Source organism: Saccopteryx leptura, chromosome 1 (assembly GCF_036850995.1).
Source record: "Saccopteryx leptura isolate mSacLep1 chromosome 1, mSacLep1_pri_phased_curated, whole genome shotgun sequence".
NCBI classification, from domain to species: Eukaryota; Metazoa; Chordata; class Mammalia; order Chiroptera; family Emballonuridae; genus Saccopteryx; species Saccopteryx leptura.
The window spans coordinates 388,333,154-388,351,418 of NC_089503.1; the positions used below are offsets into that span (position 1 = coordinate 388,333,154).

The following is an 18,265-nucleotide window of genomic DNA, read 5'->3' on the forward strand; positions in this document are numbered from 1 at the left end:
GGTCTTTGAATGAATACATATATTCAATTTTAATTTCACTACCTTTTTTGCACAAACTTGTTACAACCTCTGTAAAGGAGTTACTGAAAGACTGCTCATGTAGATAAACACAGGTGAGGTTCTCCAGTGTGCCCTTGAACAAAGTTTATGGCTATTAACAATGTGCAACATCATCGTATTTGAGTGCCCGTTTATTTCGTGTATAAATGAAACTGAGTGAATCAGATGAAGGGAGAGAAATGACAGTGGAGAGTTTCTGAATCACATGACCTGAGCTGTTCTTGGAGAGAACTTACACTAAGAAACATTAAGTTTCTAAACTACCAGATATCTTATTGATAAAAATCATTTGACAGAAATGCTCTGTTTCATTGACTGTAACAACAAGAGAAATGGTGGGGTCATCATGAGAGAAATTGAAAAGCAAATGAAAAAGATCAGTTAGAATTAAAAGGCCAAGACACTGAGGCAAAAGGCAGGTGGTCACTGAGAGAGAAGACAGGGGACTAAGGAACAGATGAGAGAAGGACCAGGGAGGAGGCTAAGGGCACTTACCTAGCTTGGGGTCACTCTCAGTTGAAAAGGAAAAGGAAGAAATAAACCCCTCATTCCAAGTGAAGACACAATATCGGGTAAAGAAGAACACACAATGCGTCCCCTTTCCTAGATCACAGAGGAGCTCACACTGACTCAGATCTGTGAAGGTCGGAACCATCGGGTTCCAAGAGACCTGTCACGTCAGAGGCAGTGCTGTGTCCTCCCCTGTCCCCTGTGCCCCAGACACTAAGTCAGGAAGTAAAATGATGATGGTGTTATGTCAGACATTTGGAATGTACAACACTAAGCATTCCCCTGTCACTGCACTGTCACCTTCTTCAGACAAAAAATCCATTCCCACAGGACACAGCGACTTAACCAGTGGTGGGAAGCAGACAGTAGAGGCACCCATCTCAATAAAGTGTAATTTTACCTTTATTTTCCTCAAATATTTCTGCAAAAAAAGAAAAGAAAATCAGTCAATTTCATAAGAAAGAACCACAAAAAGAATTCAAATTCACTGATCAAATTTAATTAGAAATTAATCCGATCACATTTCAGATCAACACACAAACACAACAGATCACAAACACCCATCCCAAACACACACCTACACTCGGGCTCAGAGCTCACTATTGTCCACAGGTGTTCTACAGTACACAGAATGTGGAAAATGAGGTTAGTTTAGTCAAATAATAGAGAAATTTAAAAATATTGTTTTTACTGTTTAATTTATAAACTAATCTATTTTTTGAAGAGATTTTATATTTTAGTATTATAGAGAGAAGAAACGGGAGGCAGGAGACAAGCTATGGACTCATAGCTGCTTCACTTTAGCTGTAGCTGCTGCCCTGTGTGCCGTTTCCGGGCCAAGTCCAGGGTCGAACTGGCCACCTCAGTGTTCCAGGTTCACGCTCTATCCATGGGGCCACCACAGGCTAGGCTGGAAATATTCTTGGTCTCTTTGAAATATTCACATTTTGGTTATACATCGGAATGATGTGTTATACATCGTGCAGAGTGGCCACCACACTGTGGAAGGAGCACGACACACAGCTTCTCCCAGTGACACAGGGTCAGAGGTCCGGGTGCTGCGTCCTCCGTATTTTTGTCCTGAGATTGATTTCTCAGCACACTGTATTTGTGTTTCTGTTCTAACTCATTCCTGAATGAAGCTTATCTTAATACTCATGGGTGCTGAATTCAGGTGAGAGAAGCTGGACTCTCTGACGGAAGTTCTGATTCTCACTGAACCTTACTGTGCCTTTTTCTTAACTGAGAAAGAAATATCCAAGCTCTCACATGAATGAGACAGGTTTTCTACACAGGGTAAAGAAGTTTTAGCAAAAGCGTTACATCTGCTAATGGTTGTTTCTGCCATGTGGACATTGCACAAAATCATCTCTACAATTGAAAAATGCCATGTGACATGAAGGGACAGAATTGTTGAAAATAAATAGAAGGGTCACAGAAGAATACGTGACTGGGGTGTTGAACACACTGCCATGTGCAGATGGGGTGTGATAGAATTGTGCACCTGACACCTGCATAGTTTCATTAAAAAACATCACCACTATAATTTCAATAAAACATAAAAATCTATTTAAAATAAGAGAAATAAAGAATATTTATTATATTCAAAAATTAAAAAAAATATTTATTCTGATATGTCTTTATAAATTAATTCTTGATCACTTTTCACTGTTTGTGGACCACTATTAAATACCTGTCATATATAAAATGATCTTTGGATGTTTATATATATATATATGTACACACACACACACACAAATATATATTCCTTTCTAATTGCAGTACCTTCACTGTAGAAAGTTGCTACAACCACTGTACAACAGTTACTGAAAGATTGCTTGTATAGTAAACACAGGGTTAGGTTCTTATGTGCAACTATGCAAAACATTTTTGCCCACTAATTAGATAGTTAAGTGTCTCAACCTTATATATTGTAGTTAAGTGTCTTAACATATGTGTAAGTGAAACTAGGTAAATCAGATGAAGGGAAAGAGAAGAGAGTGAGGGAGGTTCTGAATCAGTGACCTCACTGTCCTTAGAGAAAATTTACACTCAGAAACTGTAAATGTAGCTAACTACCAGATATCTGATTGATAAATTTCCCTTGACAGATAGCTTTGGTGTCCTTGATTGCTAGAACAAGAAAAATAGTGATGTAAAATTGGAGAAACTGAAAGGCAAATGAAATGGCTAATCAGAGTTAAAAAGCGAAGATACTGAGATAAAAGGTTGATGGTCATTCAGAGTTGAAGACAGGGAATAAGGAACAGATGAGGGAAGGACAGTGGTGGAGGTGAGCGGGACTTACCTTCATTCATTTCATCCTTGGCTGAAAAGTAAAAGGAAGAAATAAACAACTCATTCCCAGTAAAAAACACAATATTGAGTAGGAAAGTATTCAGAAATAAATCCCCATTTCTTAGTCCACTTTAGAGCAAACATTGACCCATGTCTGTGAAAGTAGGAGCCATCAGGTAACAAAGCACACCTCACCCATTGGAGTCAATGCTGTTCTTTGTCCCCTGTCACTTCTGCACAAGAAACTTAATCAGGAAATCAAATGAGGAGGGTGTTAGGTTAGAAATTCTGGAATGGGCAATACTAACTTTTCCTTGTCACTAAACTGTCACATTTTTCAGATTAAAAAAAAAAGTATTCACGTAGGAGACAGGGACTTAACCAGCAATGTGAAAGTGTACAGTCACCCATGTGAGCAAAACTGGTTTTGTTGTACTGGTCACATGACACCTGCTCTGTACATAGATGGATATATTCCAGAAGACCAGTACCAAGGGGAAAAATATATAAAATAAAAATTATAAAAATATATAATTGTAATTGTCATTAGAAAAAAGGATTTAAGCTTTGAAAGATTAATTTTAAAAAAACCTCAATTGTTTTTCTTGTACTCTTCACATAAAAAATATAGGTCAGAAATAAATCACTTTTCCACTTACTTTAAGATAATTCATCCTTCTGCAAATTGTATATTCTTAAGTGCAGTTTTTCATTTGATAACAGTGTCAGCTTAATGACATGGTAGTGTATTTTTAAAGGCCAGAAAAAATTAAGTAAAATATTAAGGTACCTTGGAACACCTGGGTTATATGATCATGAGCAGGGGAAGAGGAATGCCCCACTCTCTCACATCTGACCAGTGAATGATATCAGGTATTTATCATGACACAGGCTTTGAAAGACAATGGACAGAGAAACTTATAGATTAAAGTTTAGAGTCTTTTCTCTCAAGGGTTTGGGAAGTAATAATTGTAGTATTCTGCAATAATCCTTTGTATATCTATGATATCTGTGATAATTTCTCCTTTTTCATTTTGGATTTTGTTTATATGAGTCCTTTCTCTTTTTCCTTACTCTTGCCAGGGTTTTTTGATATTATTGATTGTTTCAAAGAACCAGCTCTTTGTTGTATTAATTTTTCCTATACTTTTTCTGTTCTCTATTTCATTTATTTCTACTCTGATTTTTATTATTTTCTTTTTTTAATAAATTTTTATTAATGTTAATGGGGTGACATTAATAAATCAGGGTACATATATTCAAAGAACACATGTCTAGGTTATCTTGTCATTAAAGTATGTTGCATACTCATCGCCCAGAGTCAGATTGTCCTCCGTCACCCTCTATCTAGTTTTCTTTGTGCCCCTCCCCCTCCCCCTAACTCTCTTCCTCCTTCCCTCCCACATCCTCCCTCCCCCCTCCCCTGGTAAGCACCACACTCTTGTCCATGTCTCTTAGTCTCGTTTTTATGTTCCACCAATATATGGAATCATGTAGTTCTTGTTTTTTTTCTGATTTACATATTTCACTCCATAGAATGTTATCAAGATCCCACCATTTTGCTGTAATGATCTGATGTCATTATTTCTTATGGCTGAGTAGTATTCCATAGTGTATATGTGCCACATCTTCTTTATCCAGGCCAAGACATGGAAACAACCAAAAAGCCCTTCAATATTATTTTCTTTCTTTTGCTGGTTTTGGGTTGCCTTTGTTCTTCTTTTTCTAGTTCCTTAAGATGTAATGTTGTTCACTTGGACTCTCTCTTATTTGTTCATATAGGCCTATAGTGATATGGACTTCCTTCTTATTACTGCTTTCACTGCATCCCAGAGATTCTGATATGTTGTGTTGTCATTTAAATTTATCTGTATATATCTTTTGATCTCTTCTTTTATTTCTGCTTTGACTCAGTCATTTTTTTTGAAGTGTGTTGTTTAATTTTTACATTTTTGTTGGTGTGTTTACTTCTTTTTTGCAGTTGAATTCTAGTTTCAAAGCCTTATGGTCAGAGAAGATGCTTGGTATCATTTCAATCTTTCTGAATTTGTTGATGTTAGTTTTGTGGCCCAGCATATGATCTATTCTTGAGAATATTCCATGTACACTGGAGAAAAATTTATACTCTGACGGTTTTGGATGAAATATCCTGTAGATGTCTATTGTATCCAAGTATTCTAGTGTTTTATTTAAGGCTGATATCTCTTTATTGATTTTCCATTTGGATGAATGATCTAAAGCCATCAATGTTGTACTGAGGTCTCCACGTATGATTATATTTTTTTCGGATTCTACTTTTAGATCAGTTAGTAGATGTCTTATATATTTTGCTGCTCCCTGGTTTGTTGCATTTATATTAAGAAGTGTTATGTCTTCTTGATACAATGTCTCCTTTATCATTATGAAATGACCATCTTTGTCTCTGGTTACCTTTGTTGTCTTGAAGAAGCACTGTCAGATATGAGTATGGCTATACTTGTTATTCTTTGGATATTATTTGTTTGGAGAATAGTTTTTCAACCTTTCGCTTTGAATCTATTTTTATCCTTGTATCTCAGATGTGTCTATTGAATGCAGCATACTGTTGGGTTTTGCTTCTTGATCCAATCTGTGCCTCTTTATTGGTGAGTTCAATCCAGTTACATTTAGTGTAATTATTGACACTTGGGGATTTCCTATTGCCATATTATATACTGCTTTTTGATAGCTTTGTGTCTTGTTTGGCTCTTCTTTTTTGTTTTTCTGTCATTTTTGTTTGTTTGTTGGTATTCCATACTTCTATTTTCTGTTTCTTCTTTTTTAAGCTATGTGTTTCAGTAGTGGTTATCATTAGGTTATTAAAAGAAAAATTATCATATTTATTACAGTCCATTATCTCATGAGTGCTTCGGCACTCCATCCTCCTTTGCTACTGCTGATCTTACCCTCTCCCCTTTTATGTGATTGTTGTCACAGATTATCCTTGTTTTTATTGTAGGGGTCTTCTCTGACCATAAGGCTTTGAAACTAGAATTCAACTGCAAAAAAGAAGTAAACACACCAACAAAAATTTAAAAATTAAACAACACACTTTAAAAAAAATGACTGAGTCAAAGCAGAAATAAAAGAAAAGATCAAAAGATACATACAGATAAATTTAAATGACAATAAATTTACTACAAGTAAAAATTTGATGAAAATTTTGTTTGTTTTGTTCTTTGTATGTGATCGGATAACCCCCTTTAGTATTTCCTGTAGTGGAGGTTTTTTGTTGGTCAGTTCCCTCAGCTTCTGTATGTCAGTAAAAGTTTTCATTTCCCCTTCAAATATGAAGGGATAGTTTTGATGTATATATGATAGTATTCTTGGCTGGTAGTTCCTCTCTTTCACTACTTTGAATGTTTGGTTCCACTCTCTTCTGGCTTCTAGAGTTTCTACTGAGAAGTCTGATGATAGCCTAATGGGCCTTCCTTTATATGTTGTATCCTTCTTCTCCCTAGCTGCCTTGAGGATTCTTTCTTTGTCATTGATTTTTGATAATTTCATTACAATGTGCCTTGGAGTAGGTCTGTTTGGGTTGAGGTAACAAGATGTTCTGTTTGCTTCTTGAATTCAAGGCTCTAACTCTTTCCACAGGCTTGAGAAGTTTTCATCAATTAATTGTTTCAGTATGTTCTCCATTACCTTTCTCTCTCTTCTTCTAATATAGCCATTATTCTTATATTGCTCTACCTGATGGAGTCAGACAATTCCTGTAGGGCTTTCTCATTTTTTTCAATTCGTGAGTCTCTCTCTTCTTCTCTTTGTAGCATCTCTAGTTGCCTCTCTTCAATGTCACTGATTCTGTCCTCCATCTGGCCTGTTCTATTGATTAAGCTTATCTTATTTTTCAGTTCATGTATTGAGTTTTTCAACTCTGTTTGGTTCTTTTTTATAGTTTTAATTTCCTTGGTAAAGTACGTTTTTTGTTCATTATGTTGTTGTTTGAGCTCTCTACATTGCCTTTCTGTCTTTTCTTGTATTTTATTGAGATTTTTTACAGTTTCGATTTTGAATTCTCTGTCATTGATTTCCAGGGTTTCCATGTAATTGAGATTTTTCCTGGAAATTTTTCATCATCTACCTGAGCTACATCTCTGTCTTGTACATCCATATATGATTTCTTTTTCCTTGATGGCATTTGCTAGTGGTATTGTTAATAACCCCAAGAAGAGATAATTATTCCTTTTTCTGGTGGGAGCAGTGTACTGCTGAGTGGCCTCTGCGAGATTCTTGGTTGGAGTTCTGTTGAGGCATCACTGTCGCCTTCTAATGATGCAGGAAAGGCTGTTGTGTTGTTAGGAGGAGCTTGTTGTTAGGGCTTTGCAATTTTATGGCTCTAGCAATGGTCAAGCAGGGGTCCTCCACATCCTTCCGCCATGTCCCTACAGAGCAGGGGATCAAGCGCTGGGTCACCCCTGCCTCTCACAGAGGAGAGCAGTTTGGAGACCAAGCGGAGCAATGCAGGATGGGGAGACTGGGGTGATGCAGTCTAGTCCTTGCTCCAATACCACTCTAAGCACTCAAAGCACAGCCCTGGGCAGGGCAGGGGTGTGCGCCACAAGCCAATGTCCCTGCTTCAGCAGCACTTGCGGCAGAGATCGCAGATCAGGGGAGTCTCACCCACACACGCGAAGGTCAGTCCGGAAAGCAAGTGCCAGAGCTTCTAGGCAGGTGGGGTGCAGATAATCAGGCACATCTGGCATTAAAGGCTAAACTCTGCTGGCAGATCGAGAGCGCCCCAGTGCCCCATAGGCTGATCTCCACAAGATATTCTCAGGCAGTTCTTGGGAGCGTGCCGTGGGCTTTGTGCACCCAGCATCTGCAATCACGAGTGCTGCAGAGGCCAGGTTCTGATCCCCATTCTTGGTCGACACCCCATCTCAGTTCCTTCCCCCAGACTGTCCTCTTCTCCCTGTTCTGGTGTGGAGACAAAGCTGCTCCAACAGAGACTCCCTCCCTTGGGACCATGAAGAAAGAGACTCAGTCCTCTGGCATTCATTTTCTCCTGTGCTTGGCCCACCTTCTTGAGCAATCCCACATTTGTCTATCCATTGTGTGTATATTTCAGGTTGTGTGTATATTACAGGTTCATCTGGTTTTTTTTCTCTGTGTATAGTAGTAGAATTTGTTGAAATTTTAAGGATAGAGATCAGGAGTATCTCTCATGCCACCATTTCTCCTGGATTAGCTTCTTAAGTGCATCTATTCACAATGCTTTTGTCCACCAATTAATTGTCAACCTTGTACTATTTGATTTTCCACTTTAAGACATGCATAAATGAAGCTAGATAAATCAGATGAAGGGAAAGAAGTGACAGTGAGGAAGGTTCTGAATCAAATGATCTCACTGTCCTTTGAAAAAACTTACCCTCATAAACTTTAAATGTACTAAATGTTCTAGATATCTGATTGATAAAGTTTACTTGACAGAAGGGCTTGGTCTCCTTGATTGCAACAAAAGAAAAATGGTGGTGTGAAATGGGAGAGATTGGAAGGCAGGTGAATTGGCTATAAGTTAAAAGGCCACGACACTGAGACAAAGGTACAGGGTCACTTAGAGTTGAGGAGAAGGGAGTAAGGAACAGATGAGGGGATGACAAGGGGTGGAGGTGAGCGGGACTTCCATTGTTCTTTTGTTTCTTGGCTGAAAAGTAAGAGGAAGAAATAAACAACTCATTCCTGGTGAAAACACAATATTGGGTAGGAAAGTAAACAGAGAAAAGCCCCTACATTTCTTGGTCTACTGTGGAGCACTCATGGACCCATATCTCTGAAAGTAGGATCTATCAGGTAAGAAAACACACCTCACCCATCAGAGGCTATGTGGTTTTCCCTCCCCTGTCCCTTGTGCACAAGATACTTAATCGGGAAATAAAACACTGACGGAGTCAGGTTAGACATGCTGGGATGTACAATAATAAGTGCTCTCATGTCAGGGGACTATCACGTTTTACAGATTAAAAAACAAACGTATACACACAGGAGACAAGGAGTGAACCAGTGATGAGGAAGTGAAGAAGAGAGGCCCCATTATGAGAAACATGGTTTAGTTGCACTCGTCATATGACACCTGCTCTGTACGTAGATGGTTATATTCCTAAAGTCCTGTATCAAAAGCACTGGAGAGAAAATGTTCATTTAGGAGGAAGGCACTTGAATAAAATGGTTAAGAAATATCAGAGAAAAGAAAAAGAATGATGTTTTAAAGTGGATCAAGAGTAAAGGAATATCATTAAATTTACCAAAACTTTTCTTTGCGCGTTCTGAAAAATAAAAAAAAAGAAAAGATCTTTGTCAATTTCTTAGGAAACAACCACAAAGAGAATTAATACTTACTGATTAATTTGATTTTAAAATTAGGGAAATTTCACATAAACATACAAATAGACATCAAATCACACATAACAACCCCCAAACAGACAACTACACAGTGGCTCAGAGCTCCCGACTGTTTACAGTTATTGTATGGTAAATAAAAAGTTGGAAAAGGGAGTTAATTTAATAAAATAATATAAAATTTAAAAAATATTACTTTGCTGTTATTTTATGAAATAATGGACTTTTTTCAAAAGATTATATGTATTAATATTATTTAGAGAATGAATGAGGGGCCGGAGGGAGGCATATGGACTCATAGCTGCTTCACTTTAGCTGTAGCTGCTGCCCTGTGTGCCGTGTCCAGGCAAGTACACCGTCAAACAGGGAAGCCCAGTGTTGTAGGTCCAGGCTCTATCTTCTGAGTGGCCACAGGCCAGGCTAAAAATATTCTTGGTCTATTTGAAATACTTATGTTTCTGTTACTTTGCTTGTTAGCTTTAGTATGGTCATTGGATGTTTTAAACACACCAGTGAGTCTCACTGCTGTGGCAGCGACATTGTGCAGAGTGGCCACCACACTGTGGAAGAAGCACTGACACACAGCTCCTCCCAGTGACACATGGTCAGGGGTCTGGGGGCTGCATCCTCCTTGTTTTTGTCCAGGGATTTGTTGTTAATTACACTGTATTTGAGTTTCTGTTTTAACTCATTCCTGAATGAGAATATCTTAATACTCATGAGTGCTGGATTGAAGAGAGACAAGACTTGGAATCTCTGACAGAAATTCTGTTTCTCACTGCCCTTCATGAGCCTTTCTCTTTACCAAGTAAAAGCTATGAAAGCACACGTGAATGAGACAGGTTTATAAACACCATGAATAAGAGGCAGAGAAAGCGTTACATCTGCTAATGGTTGTTTCTGCCACGTGCACAAGTCTCAAATATTCCATAAATAAAAGTGTAGAACATGGAAACCCATTGGACTAAAATCATCACTACAGTTGAAAAATGCCATGTGACATGTAGGGACACAATGGTAGAAAATAAATAGAGGGTGACAGAGGAATATGTGACCGGGTGGTGAGCACACTGCCACGTACAGATGAGATGTGAGAGAATTGTGCTCTTGAGACCTGCATACTTTATTAACCAAGGTCATTGCAATAATGTCAATAAAACATTAAAAAACACTTTAAAATATGAAAAATGAAACATTTAATTCTGTAATTATTTTAATATTTATTTGATATTTTAAATTACATTATTCTTGATTACTTTTCACTCTATATGGACCTCTATGAAATATCAGTCATATTTAAAAAGGTCTTTGCATGTATATATATATATACATATATACTAATAGCAGCACCTACCTTGTACAAAAGTGCTACAGCCATTGCACAAGAGTTACTCAAAGACTGCTCGTATAGGTTATTACAGGATTAGGATTTTATGTGTGCCTATTGACTACATTTTTTTACCACCATTTAATTCACAATCTTATTGTATTTCAGTTGTGTTTTAAGTCAGAAAAAATGATGTAAACTATTTAGAGACCCTGGAACACTTGGGTCATATGATCAAGGACAGTGGAAGAGGGACGCCCCACTCTGTCACATCTGACCAGTGAGTGATACAAGGTATTCATCATGACACAGGCTGTGAGAAGACAATTGATAGAGACACTTATAGGTTAAAGTTTGGAGTCTTTTCTCTCAAGGGTTTGGGAAGACTTAATCGTATAACAGTGGGCTGTCAGACTTGGAATATGTGACAAAATTCCTAAGTTTGAATATTTTCCAGAAATACATATGTATATATTCAGATATATACACACTAATATGCACCTATAATATATCTTTATTTTAAAAATCATGTATCTGTCAGCTTAATACCCCTCATCTGACCAATGTTAATGAAACTGTGACAATTTACTACAAGACATAAGCAGCCAATGTTTAGAGAAAAAGAACCGTAAAGTGAGAAAGGACGGAATGGGAAAGAATGGAAGGCAGGAAACAGAAATGGACTGAAGCCCATAATTGGAGAAGTCCTGTCTCAAAACCATTGGAAAGACAATAGTCATGTAGGAGGAAGTCCTCGGATAAAAAGGCCAGAAATATCAAGAAAAGAAAATGCCTGATTTTTTCAAGTGTATCAAGAGTAAAGGATTATCAGTAAACTTACCAAAAGTTTTCTTCAGGAGCCCTGAAAAATAAAAAAAACCCAAAGGTTAACATCAATTTCATGGGAAACAACCACAAAAGAATTGAAGTTTACTGATTAATTCAAATTTAAAGTTAAGGGAATTTCAGATGAACACTCAAACACATATCAAATCACACATAACCCCCCCAAACACACAACTACACAGTGGCTCAGAGCACACTTTTGTCCACAGTTATTATACAGCAAATAAAAAGGTAGAATAGGGAGTTAATATAATAACATAGCATAAAAATTTTAATATATTACTTTTCTGTTTAATTTGTAATATAATAGTTGTTTTTTTTTTTCAAAAGACCTTAGTTATTAATATAAAATAGAGAAGGGGTGAGTGGCAGGAGGGAAGCGTGTGGACTCATAGCTGCTTCACTGTAGCTGTAGCTGCTGCCCTGGGTGCCATGTCCGGGCAAGTCCAGGGTCGAACTGGTGACCTCACTGTACCAGGTCCACGCTCTATCCACTGAGTGACCACATGTTAAGCTAAAAATATTCTTGGTGTATTTGAAATACTTATGTTCCTCTTACTCAGTTTTTTAGCATTAATACGCTCAATGGACGCTTTTAAACACATCATGAATCTCACTGCTGCGGCAGCGACATGGTGCAGAGTGGCCACCACACTGTGGAAGGAGCACTGACACACAGCTCCTCCCAGTGACACAGGATCAGGGGTCTGGGGGCTGCATCCTCCTTGTTTTTGTCCATGTATTAATTTTAACCACACTGTGTTTTCGTTTCTGTTTTAACTCATTTCTGAGTGAAGAATATCTTCATTCCTATGGGTGCTGAATTCAGGACAGAGAAAGGACTGGGATTCTCTGACGGGGATTCTGTTTCTCAGTGGACCTTACTGTGCCTTTACCTTAACTGAGAAACAAATATCTCAGCTCACATATGAGACAGGTTTCTACACACTGTAGAATGCCAGCGAAAGTGTTTCATCTGCTAATGTTGTTTCTGCTACGTGGACAAGTCTCATCTATTCTATAAATAAAGAAAGTATCTTGAAAATTCATCCCACTTAATCATCACTGCAAGTGACAAATATCATATGAGATGTGGGGAAATAAAGGCTTAAAATAAATGGAAGAGTGACAGAGGATCTGTGACTGGGGTGGGTACACACTGCCACGTGCAGATGGGGTAGAATCGTGCACCTGAGATCTGTATATATTTATTAACCAAGGTCACCCCAATAAATTTAAAATACAGTAAAAACACCTGTTAAATAGGAGAAATGAAACATATTTAATAAATTCTGTAAAAATTTTAAACATATTTATTCGATAGTTTTTAAATAATTTTTAATTTTTTCACTCTATATGAAGCACTATGACATATTTGTCATATTTAAAATTGTCTTTCAGCCTGACCAGGCAGTGGTGCAGTGGATAGAATGTCAGACTGGAATGCAGAAGACCCCCAGATTCGAGACCCCGAGGTCGCCATCTTGAGCGCAGGCTCATCTGGTTTGAGCAAAAGCTCACCAGCTTGGACCCAAGGTCGCTGACTCGAGCAAGGGGTTACTCGGTCTGCTGAAGGCCCACGTCAAGGCACATGTTATAAAGCAATCAGTGAACAAGTAAGGTGTCGCAACGAAAAACTAATAATTGATGCCTTTCATCTCTCTTTGTTCCTGTCTGGCTGTCCCTATTATCCCTCTCTCTGACTCTGTATAAAGAAAAAAAAAAAGGTCTTTCGAAGCTTCTCTCTATATATGTATTCTATTCTAATTGCAGTATCTTCACTGTACAAGAGACACTGAAAGACAGCTCACATAGGTAAATACAGGGTTAGGTTCTTATGTGCGTCTATTCACAACATTTTGGTCCACCTAGTAATTTCCAACCTTATTGTACCTGAGTGTCTGTTTTAACTCATGTCTGAATGAAGCTGAGTGAATCAGATGACGGGAAAGAAATGACAGTGAAGGAGGTTCTGAGTCAAGTGACCCGAGCTGTCCTTGTAGAAAACTTACACTCAGAAACTTTAAAAGTTTCTAAATTTCCAGATATCTTAGTGATAAATTTCATTTGACTGAAATGCCCTGTTCATTGATTGTGAGAAGTGAAATGGTGGTAATCATGAGAGAAATTGAAAAGTAAAGGAAGATAGGTAATCAGAGTTAAAAGGCAAAGACACTGAGACAAAAGGTAGGTGGTCACTGAGACAGAAGACAAGGGACTAAGGAACAGGTGAGAGAATGACCAGGGAGGAGGCTAAGGGCACTTACCTCTCGTGGATTCACTCTCAGCTGAAAAGGAAAAGGAAGAAATAAACCCCTCATTCCAAGTGAAGACACAATATCGGGTAAAGAAGAACACACAATACGTCCCCTTTCCTAGATCACAGAGGAGCTCACACTGACTCAGATCTGTGAAGGTCGGAACCATCGGGTTCCAAGAGGACCTGTCACATCAGAGGCAGTGCTGTGTCCTCCCCTGTCCCTTGTGCCCCAGACACTAAGTCAGGAAGTAAAACTATGATAGTGTTAGATCAGACATTTTGGAATGGGCAACACTAAGCATTCCCCTGTCACTGCACTGTCACCTTTTTCAGACCAAAAATTCATTCCCACACGAGACAGTGACTTAACCAGTGATGGGAAGCAGCCAGTAGAGCCCCCCATCTCGATAAAGTGTAATTTTACCTCTATTTTCTTCAAATATTTCTGAAAAATAAAGAAAAGAAAAAGTCAATGTCAATTTTATGAGAAAGAACCACAAAGAGAATTCAAATTCACTGATCAAGTTTAATTTAAAATTAAACTGACCGCATTTCAGATGAACCACCAAATCAACAGATCACAAACGCCCGCCCCAAACACACATCTACATACAAGCTCAGTGCTCACTATTGTCCACAGGTATTTGTACATACAGGAAATTATGGAAAATGAGGTTAATTTAGTAAAATAATAGAAAAATTTTAAAATATTGTTTTTGCTGTCTAATTTATAAATTATCTTTTTTTGAAGAGATTTTGTTTTTTAATATCATAGAGAAAATAAATGGGAGGTAGGAGAAAAGAATGTGGACTCATAGCTGCTTCACTGTAGCTGTAGTTGCTGCCCTGTGTGCCGTGTCCGGGCAAGTCCAGGGTCGAACTGGCAACCTCAGTGTTCCAGGTCCACGCTCTGTCCATGGGGCCACCACAGCAAGGCTAAGTCTCTGCTCGTATAAGTAAATGCAGGGTTAGTTCTTATGTGCGTCTATTCACAATGTTTTTGTCCAACTATTAACTCTCAACATTATTGTATTAAGTGTCTGTTTTATGTCAGGCCTGAATGAAACTAAATAAATCAGATGAAGGGAAAGAAATAATAACAATGAGGGAGGTTCTGAATCAAATGACCTGAGCTGTTCTGGAGAAAACTTACAAGCAACATATTTAAAACTACCTACACTTGTAGATATGCTATTGATAAAAATTAATTTGACAGAAAAGCTTTGACTCCTTGATTGCAACACGAAAAGTGATGGCTCATAATGAGAGAAACTGAACAACATATGAACATGGGGAATCAGAGCTGGAAGGCTGAGACACTGAGACAAGAGGCAGATGGTCACTGAGAAGACAGGGGATAAGGAACAGATGAGGGAAGGACAGGGGAGTTATTGGTACTGACCTGTCTCCTGTTCACTCTCAGGTGAAAGGGAAAAGGAAGAAATGAACAAATCATTCCAAGTGAAATCAGACTATCTTGGATGAAGAAGAGAAATTGAATCCCTTTTGTAGTTCACTCTGGAGCACACATCGACACATATTTACAAAAGTAGTAACAACGAGATTCCAAAGGACACGTCACTCATGGGAGGTAATACTGTTTCACCTCCCCTGTGCCTTGTGCACAAGAAACCAGATCAGGAAATAAAGCGATGAGGGAGTTAGGTCAGAAATGCTGGGATGTGCAACACTAAGTGTTCCCTGTCACTGGACTATCAACTTTTTTTCAGATAAAAACACATGTATTCACACAGGAGCTAGGAACTTCACCAGCGATGAGGAAGCGAACAGGAGAGACACATATCTCGACAAAACAGGTTTTGCTATACTCGTGACATGACACCTGCTCTATATATTGGAGGGATGTATTCCTAATGACCATTCATAAGGAAAAAATATGACTGTAACCAGGATTAGGAGAAAACAATATTAAGCTTTGAATGATTAATTTTCTTTTTTATGAGACATCATGGTCAATTATTTTCTCATACCCTTCACATAAAAGGTACAGATCAGAGATGTATCACTTTTCCACATGCCCTAAGACACTTCACTGTTCTGTAAGTTGTTTAATGTTAAGTGCTGCTGTCATTTGGTGCTGGTTTCAACAATAAAGCTAAAGAATAAAAATGGACATGGTTCAAATGATGTGGAGATGTTTTCTCTAAATGTATGCACTCTAGTTGACCAGGGTCACCGTGTTAAATTTAATTGTCTAATGCCTCACCCCAAAATGGGCATGGTTGGATATTTTTCAAGTCCAGAAAAAATTATGTAGATTATTTAGAGACCTTGGAACACCTGGGTCATATATATGACCAAAGACAGTGGAAGAGGGATGCCCCACTCTCTCACATCTGACCAGTGAATGATACAAGGTATTTATCATGACACAGGCTTTGAGGAGACAATGGACAGAGACACTGAATTCTGAAGGTTTGGAGTCATTTTTTCTGAAGGGTTTGGGAAGTATTAATTGCGTAATAATCGGCCCTTAAACTTGGATACTTCATAGAGGTGGTAACTTTGAATATTTTCTGGAAATACTTACATAATCATTCATATATTTACTCATTAATATAAACCAATAATATATGTGTATATTAAGAATCATGTATCCGTCAGCTTAACACACTTCACCTCACCAATGTTTTAATAGAACTGTGACAATTTACTACAAGACAGAGCAGCCAATATCTACGGGGAAATAACTGTGTAAATTGACAAAAGGAGGAATGAGAAAGGATGGATGGTAAGAAACAGAATACAGACAGAGCTACAATGGAAGAAATGCTGTCTCAGATGGGGGGCTGAGGACAGTGGACATCCAGGAGGAGCACAGGCCAACAGTGGACATTTGGATTAATAGGCCGGAAGGTCAAGGAGAGAAATAAACCAGATGATTTCAAGGGGATCAAAAGTAAAGGAATATCAGTAATTTTACCTATGTTTTCTTTAACAAGTCCTGAAAAAAAGAAAAAAAAGAGGTCAATGTTAATTTTATGGGAAACAACCAACAGACAATTGAAGTTTACTGTTAAATTAAAATTTAAAATTAGGTCAATTTTAGATGAAGACACAAACACATGTCAAATCACACATGTTTCCCCAAACACACAGCTACACACGGGCTCAGAGCTCACTACTCTCCACAGGTGTTCTACAGTAATAAAGAGGTGGAGAGGGAGTTACTTTAATAAAATAATCTAAAATTATTAAAATATGAATTTTGTTGTGTAATTAAAATTTTTAAAATAATATTTTATTGTTAACATTACATAAAGAAGGGGTGAGAGGCAGGAGGGAAGGGTGTGGACTCATAGCTGCTTCACTGTAGCTGTAGCTGCTGCCCTGTGTGCTATCTCCGGGCAAGTCCAGGGTCGAACTGGCCACCTCAGTGTTCCAGGTCCACGCTCTGTCCACAGGGCCACTTCAGGCTAGGCTGAAAATATTCTTGGTCTATTTGAAATATTCATGTTTCTGTTACTCTCTTTATTCTGTTTGTTTGCTTAGTATGGTCATTGGATACTTTAAACACATCAGTGAGTCTCACTGCTGTGGCAGCGACATCGTGCAGAGTGGCCACCACACTGTGGAAGGAGCACTGACACACAGCTCCTCCCAGTGACACAGGGTCAGGGGTCTGGGGGCTGAGTCCTCCATGCTTTGTCCACAGGTTGCTTTTTAACCACACTCTGTTTGAGTATCTGTTTTATCTGATCCTGAATGAAGAATATCTAAATACTCATGGCTGCCTAATTTAGGAGAAAGAATAAACTGAGATTCTCTGACTGATATACTGTTTCTCACTGGATTTTACTGTGCCTTTCACTTAACCTCAAAATTAAATCCAAGCACACATACATGAGACAGGTTTTCTAAACAGTGTAAATAAGATGCAGCTAAAGCGAACATCTGCTAATGTTGTTTCTGCAACGTGGAGAAGTCTCATCTATTCCCTGAATAAAGAATATACCTTGAAAATCCATCCCACTGAAGTGATCACTGCAATTTAAAAACTACCATGTGATATGTAGGGACAAAAAGGTTTAAAATAAATAAAAGGGAGACAGACAGATATGTGACTGGAGTGGGGACACACTACCACGTACAGAAAAGATGTGATGAAATTCTGCATTTGCCACCTGCAAACTTTTATTAACCAAGATCACCCCCAATAAATTCAGTAAAATGATAAAAAAACTATTTTAAATAGTTTAATAAAGTATATTTATTGAATTATGTAAAAATTTTAAAATATTTTAAAATAAAATTATTCTTGATCCCTATTAACTCTATGTGGACCACTATGAGATATGTGTCATATTTAAAATGGTCTTTGAATGTGTGTATTTGTGTGTGTATATGTGTATGTATATATTTATATACACAGTATATATATATGCATATATATGTATGTGTTTCATTCTAACTGCTGTACCTTCATTGTACAAAGTTTCTACAACCACTGTACAACAGTTACTGAAAGACTGCTCTCATAGGTCAATACAGAATTATGTTTTATATGTGCATCTATTCACAAAATTCTTGTCCAGCTATTAGCTCTCAACATTACTGTATCTGAGTGTCTGTTATAACTCAGGCCT

The 18,265-nt window shown here is 37.9% G+C and overlaps 1 protein-coding gene across 1 annotated transcript in view; it reads right to left on the bottom strand.

The window, feature by feature from the left end:
• The window catches only part of LOC136389327 (uncharacterized), a 178,429-nt gene that overhangs the window by 24,944 nt on the left and 135,220 nt on the right, over positions 1-18,265 (bottom strand). The window contains exons 5-8 of the mRNA XM_066361161.1: positions 14,083-14,103; positions 11,394-11,414; positions 2,879-2,899; positions 971-991 (exon numbers count right to left, since the gene is read on the bottom strand). Of these exons, the coding sequence (XP_066217258.1) occupies positions 971-991; positions 2,879-2,899; positions 11,394-11,414; positions 14,083-14,103 (84 nt within the window). The remainder of the gene's footprint in view (positions 1-970; positions 992-2,878; positions 2,900-11,393; positions 11,415-14,082; positions 14,104-18,265) is intronic.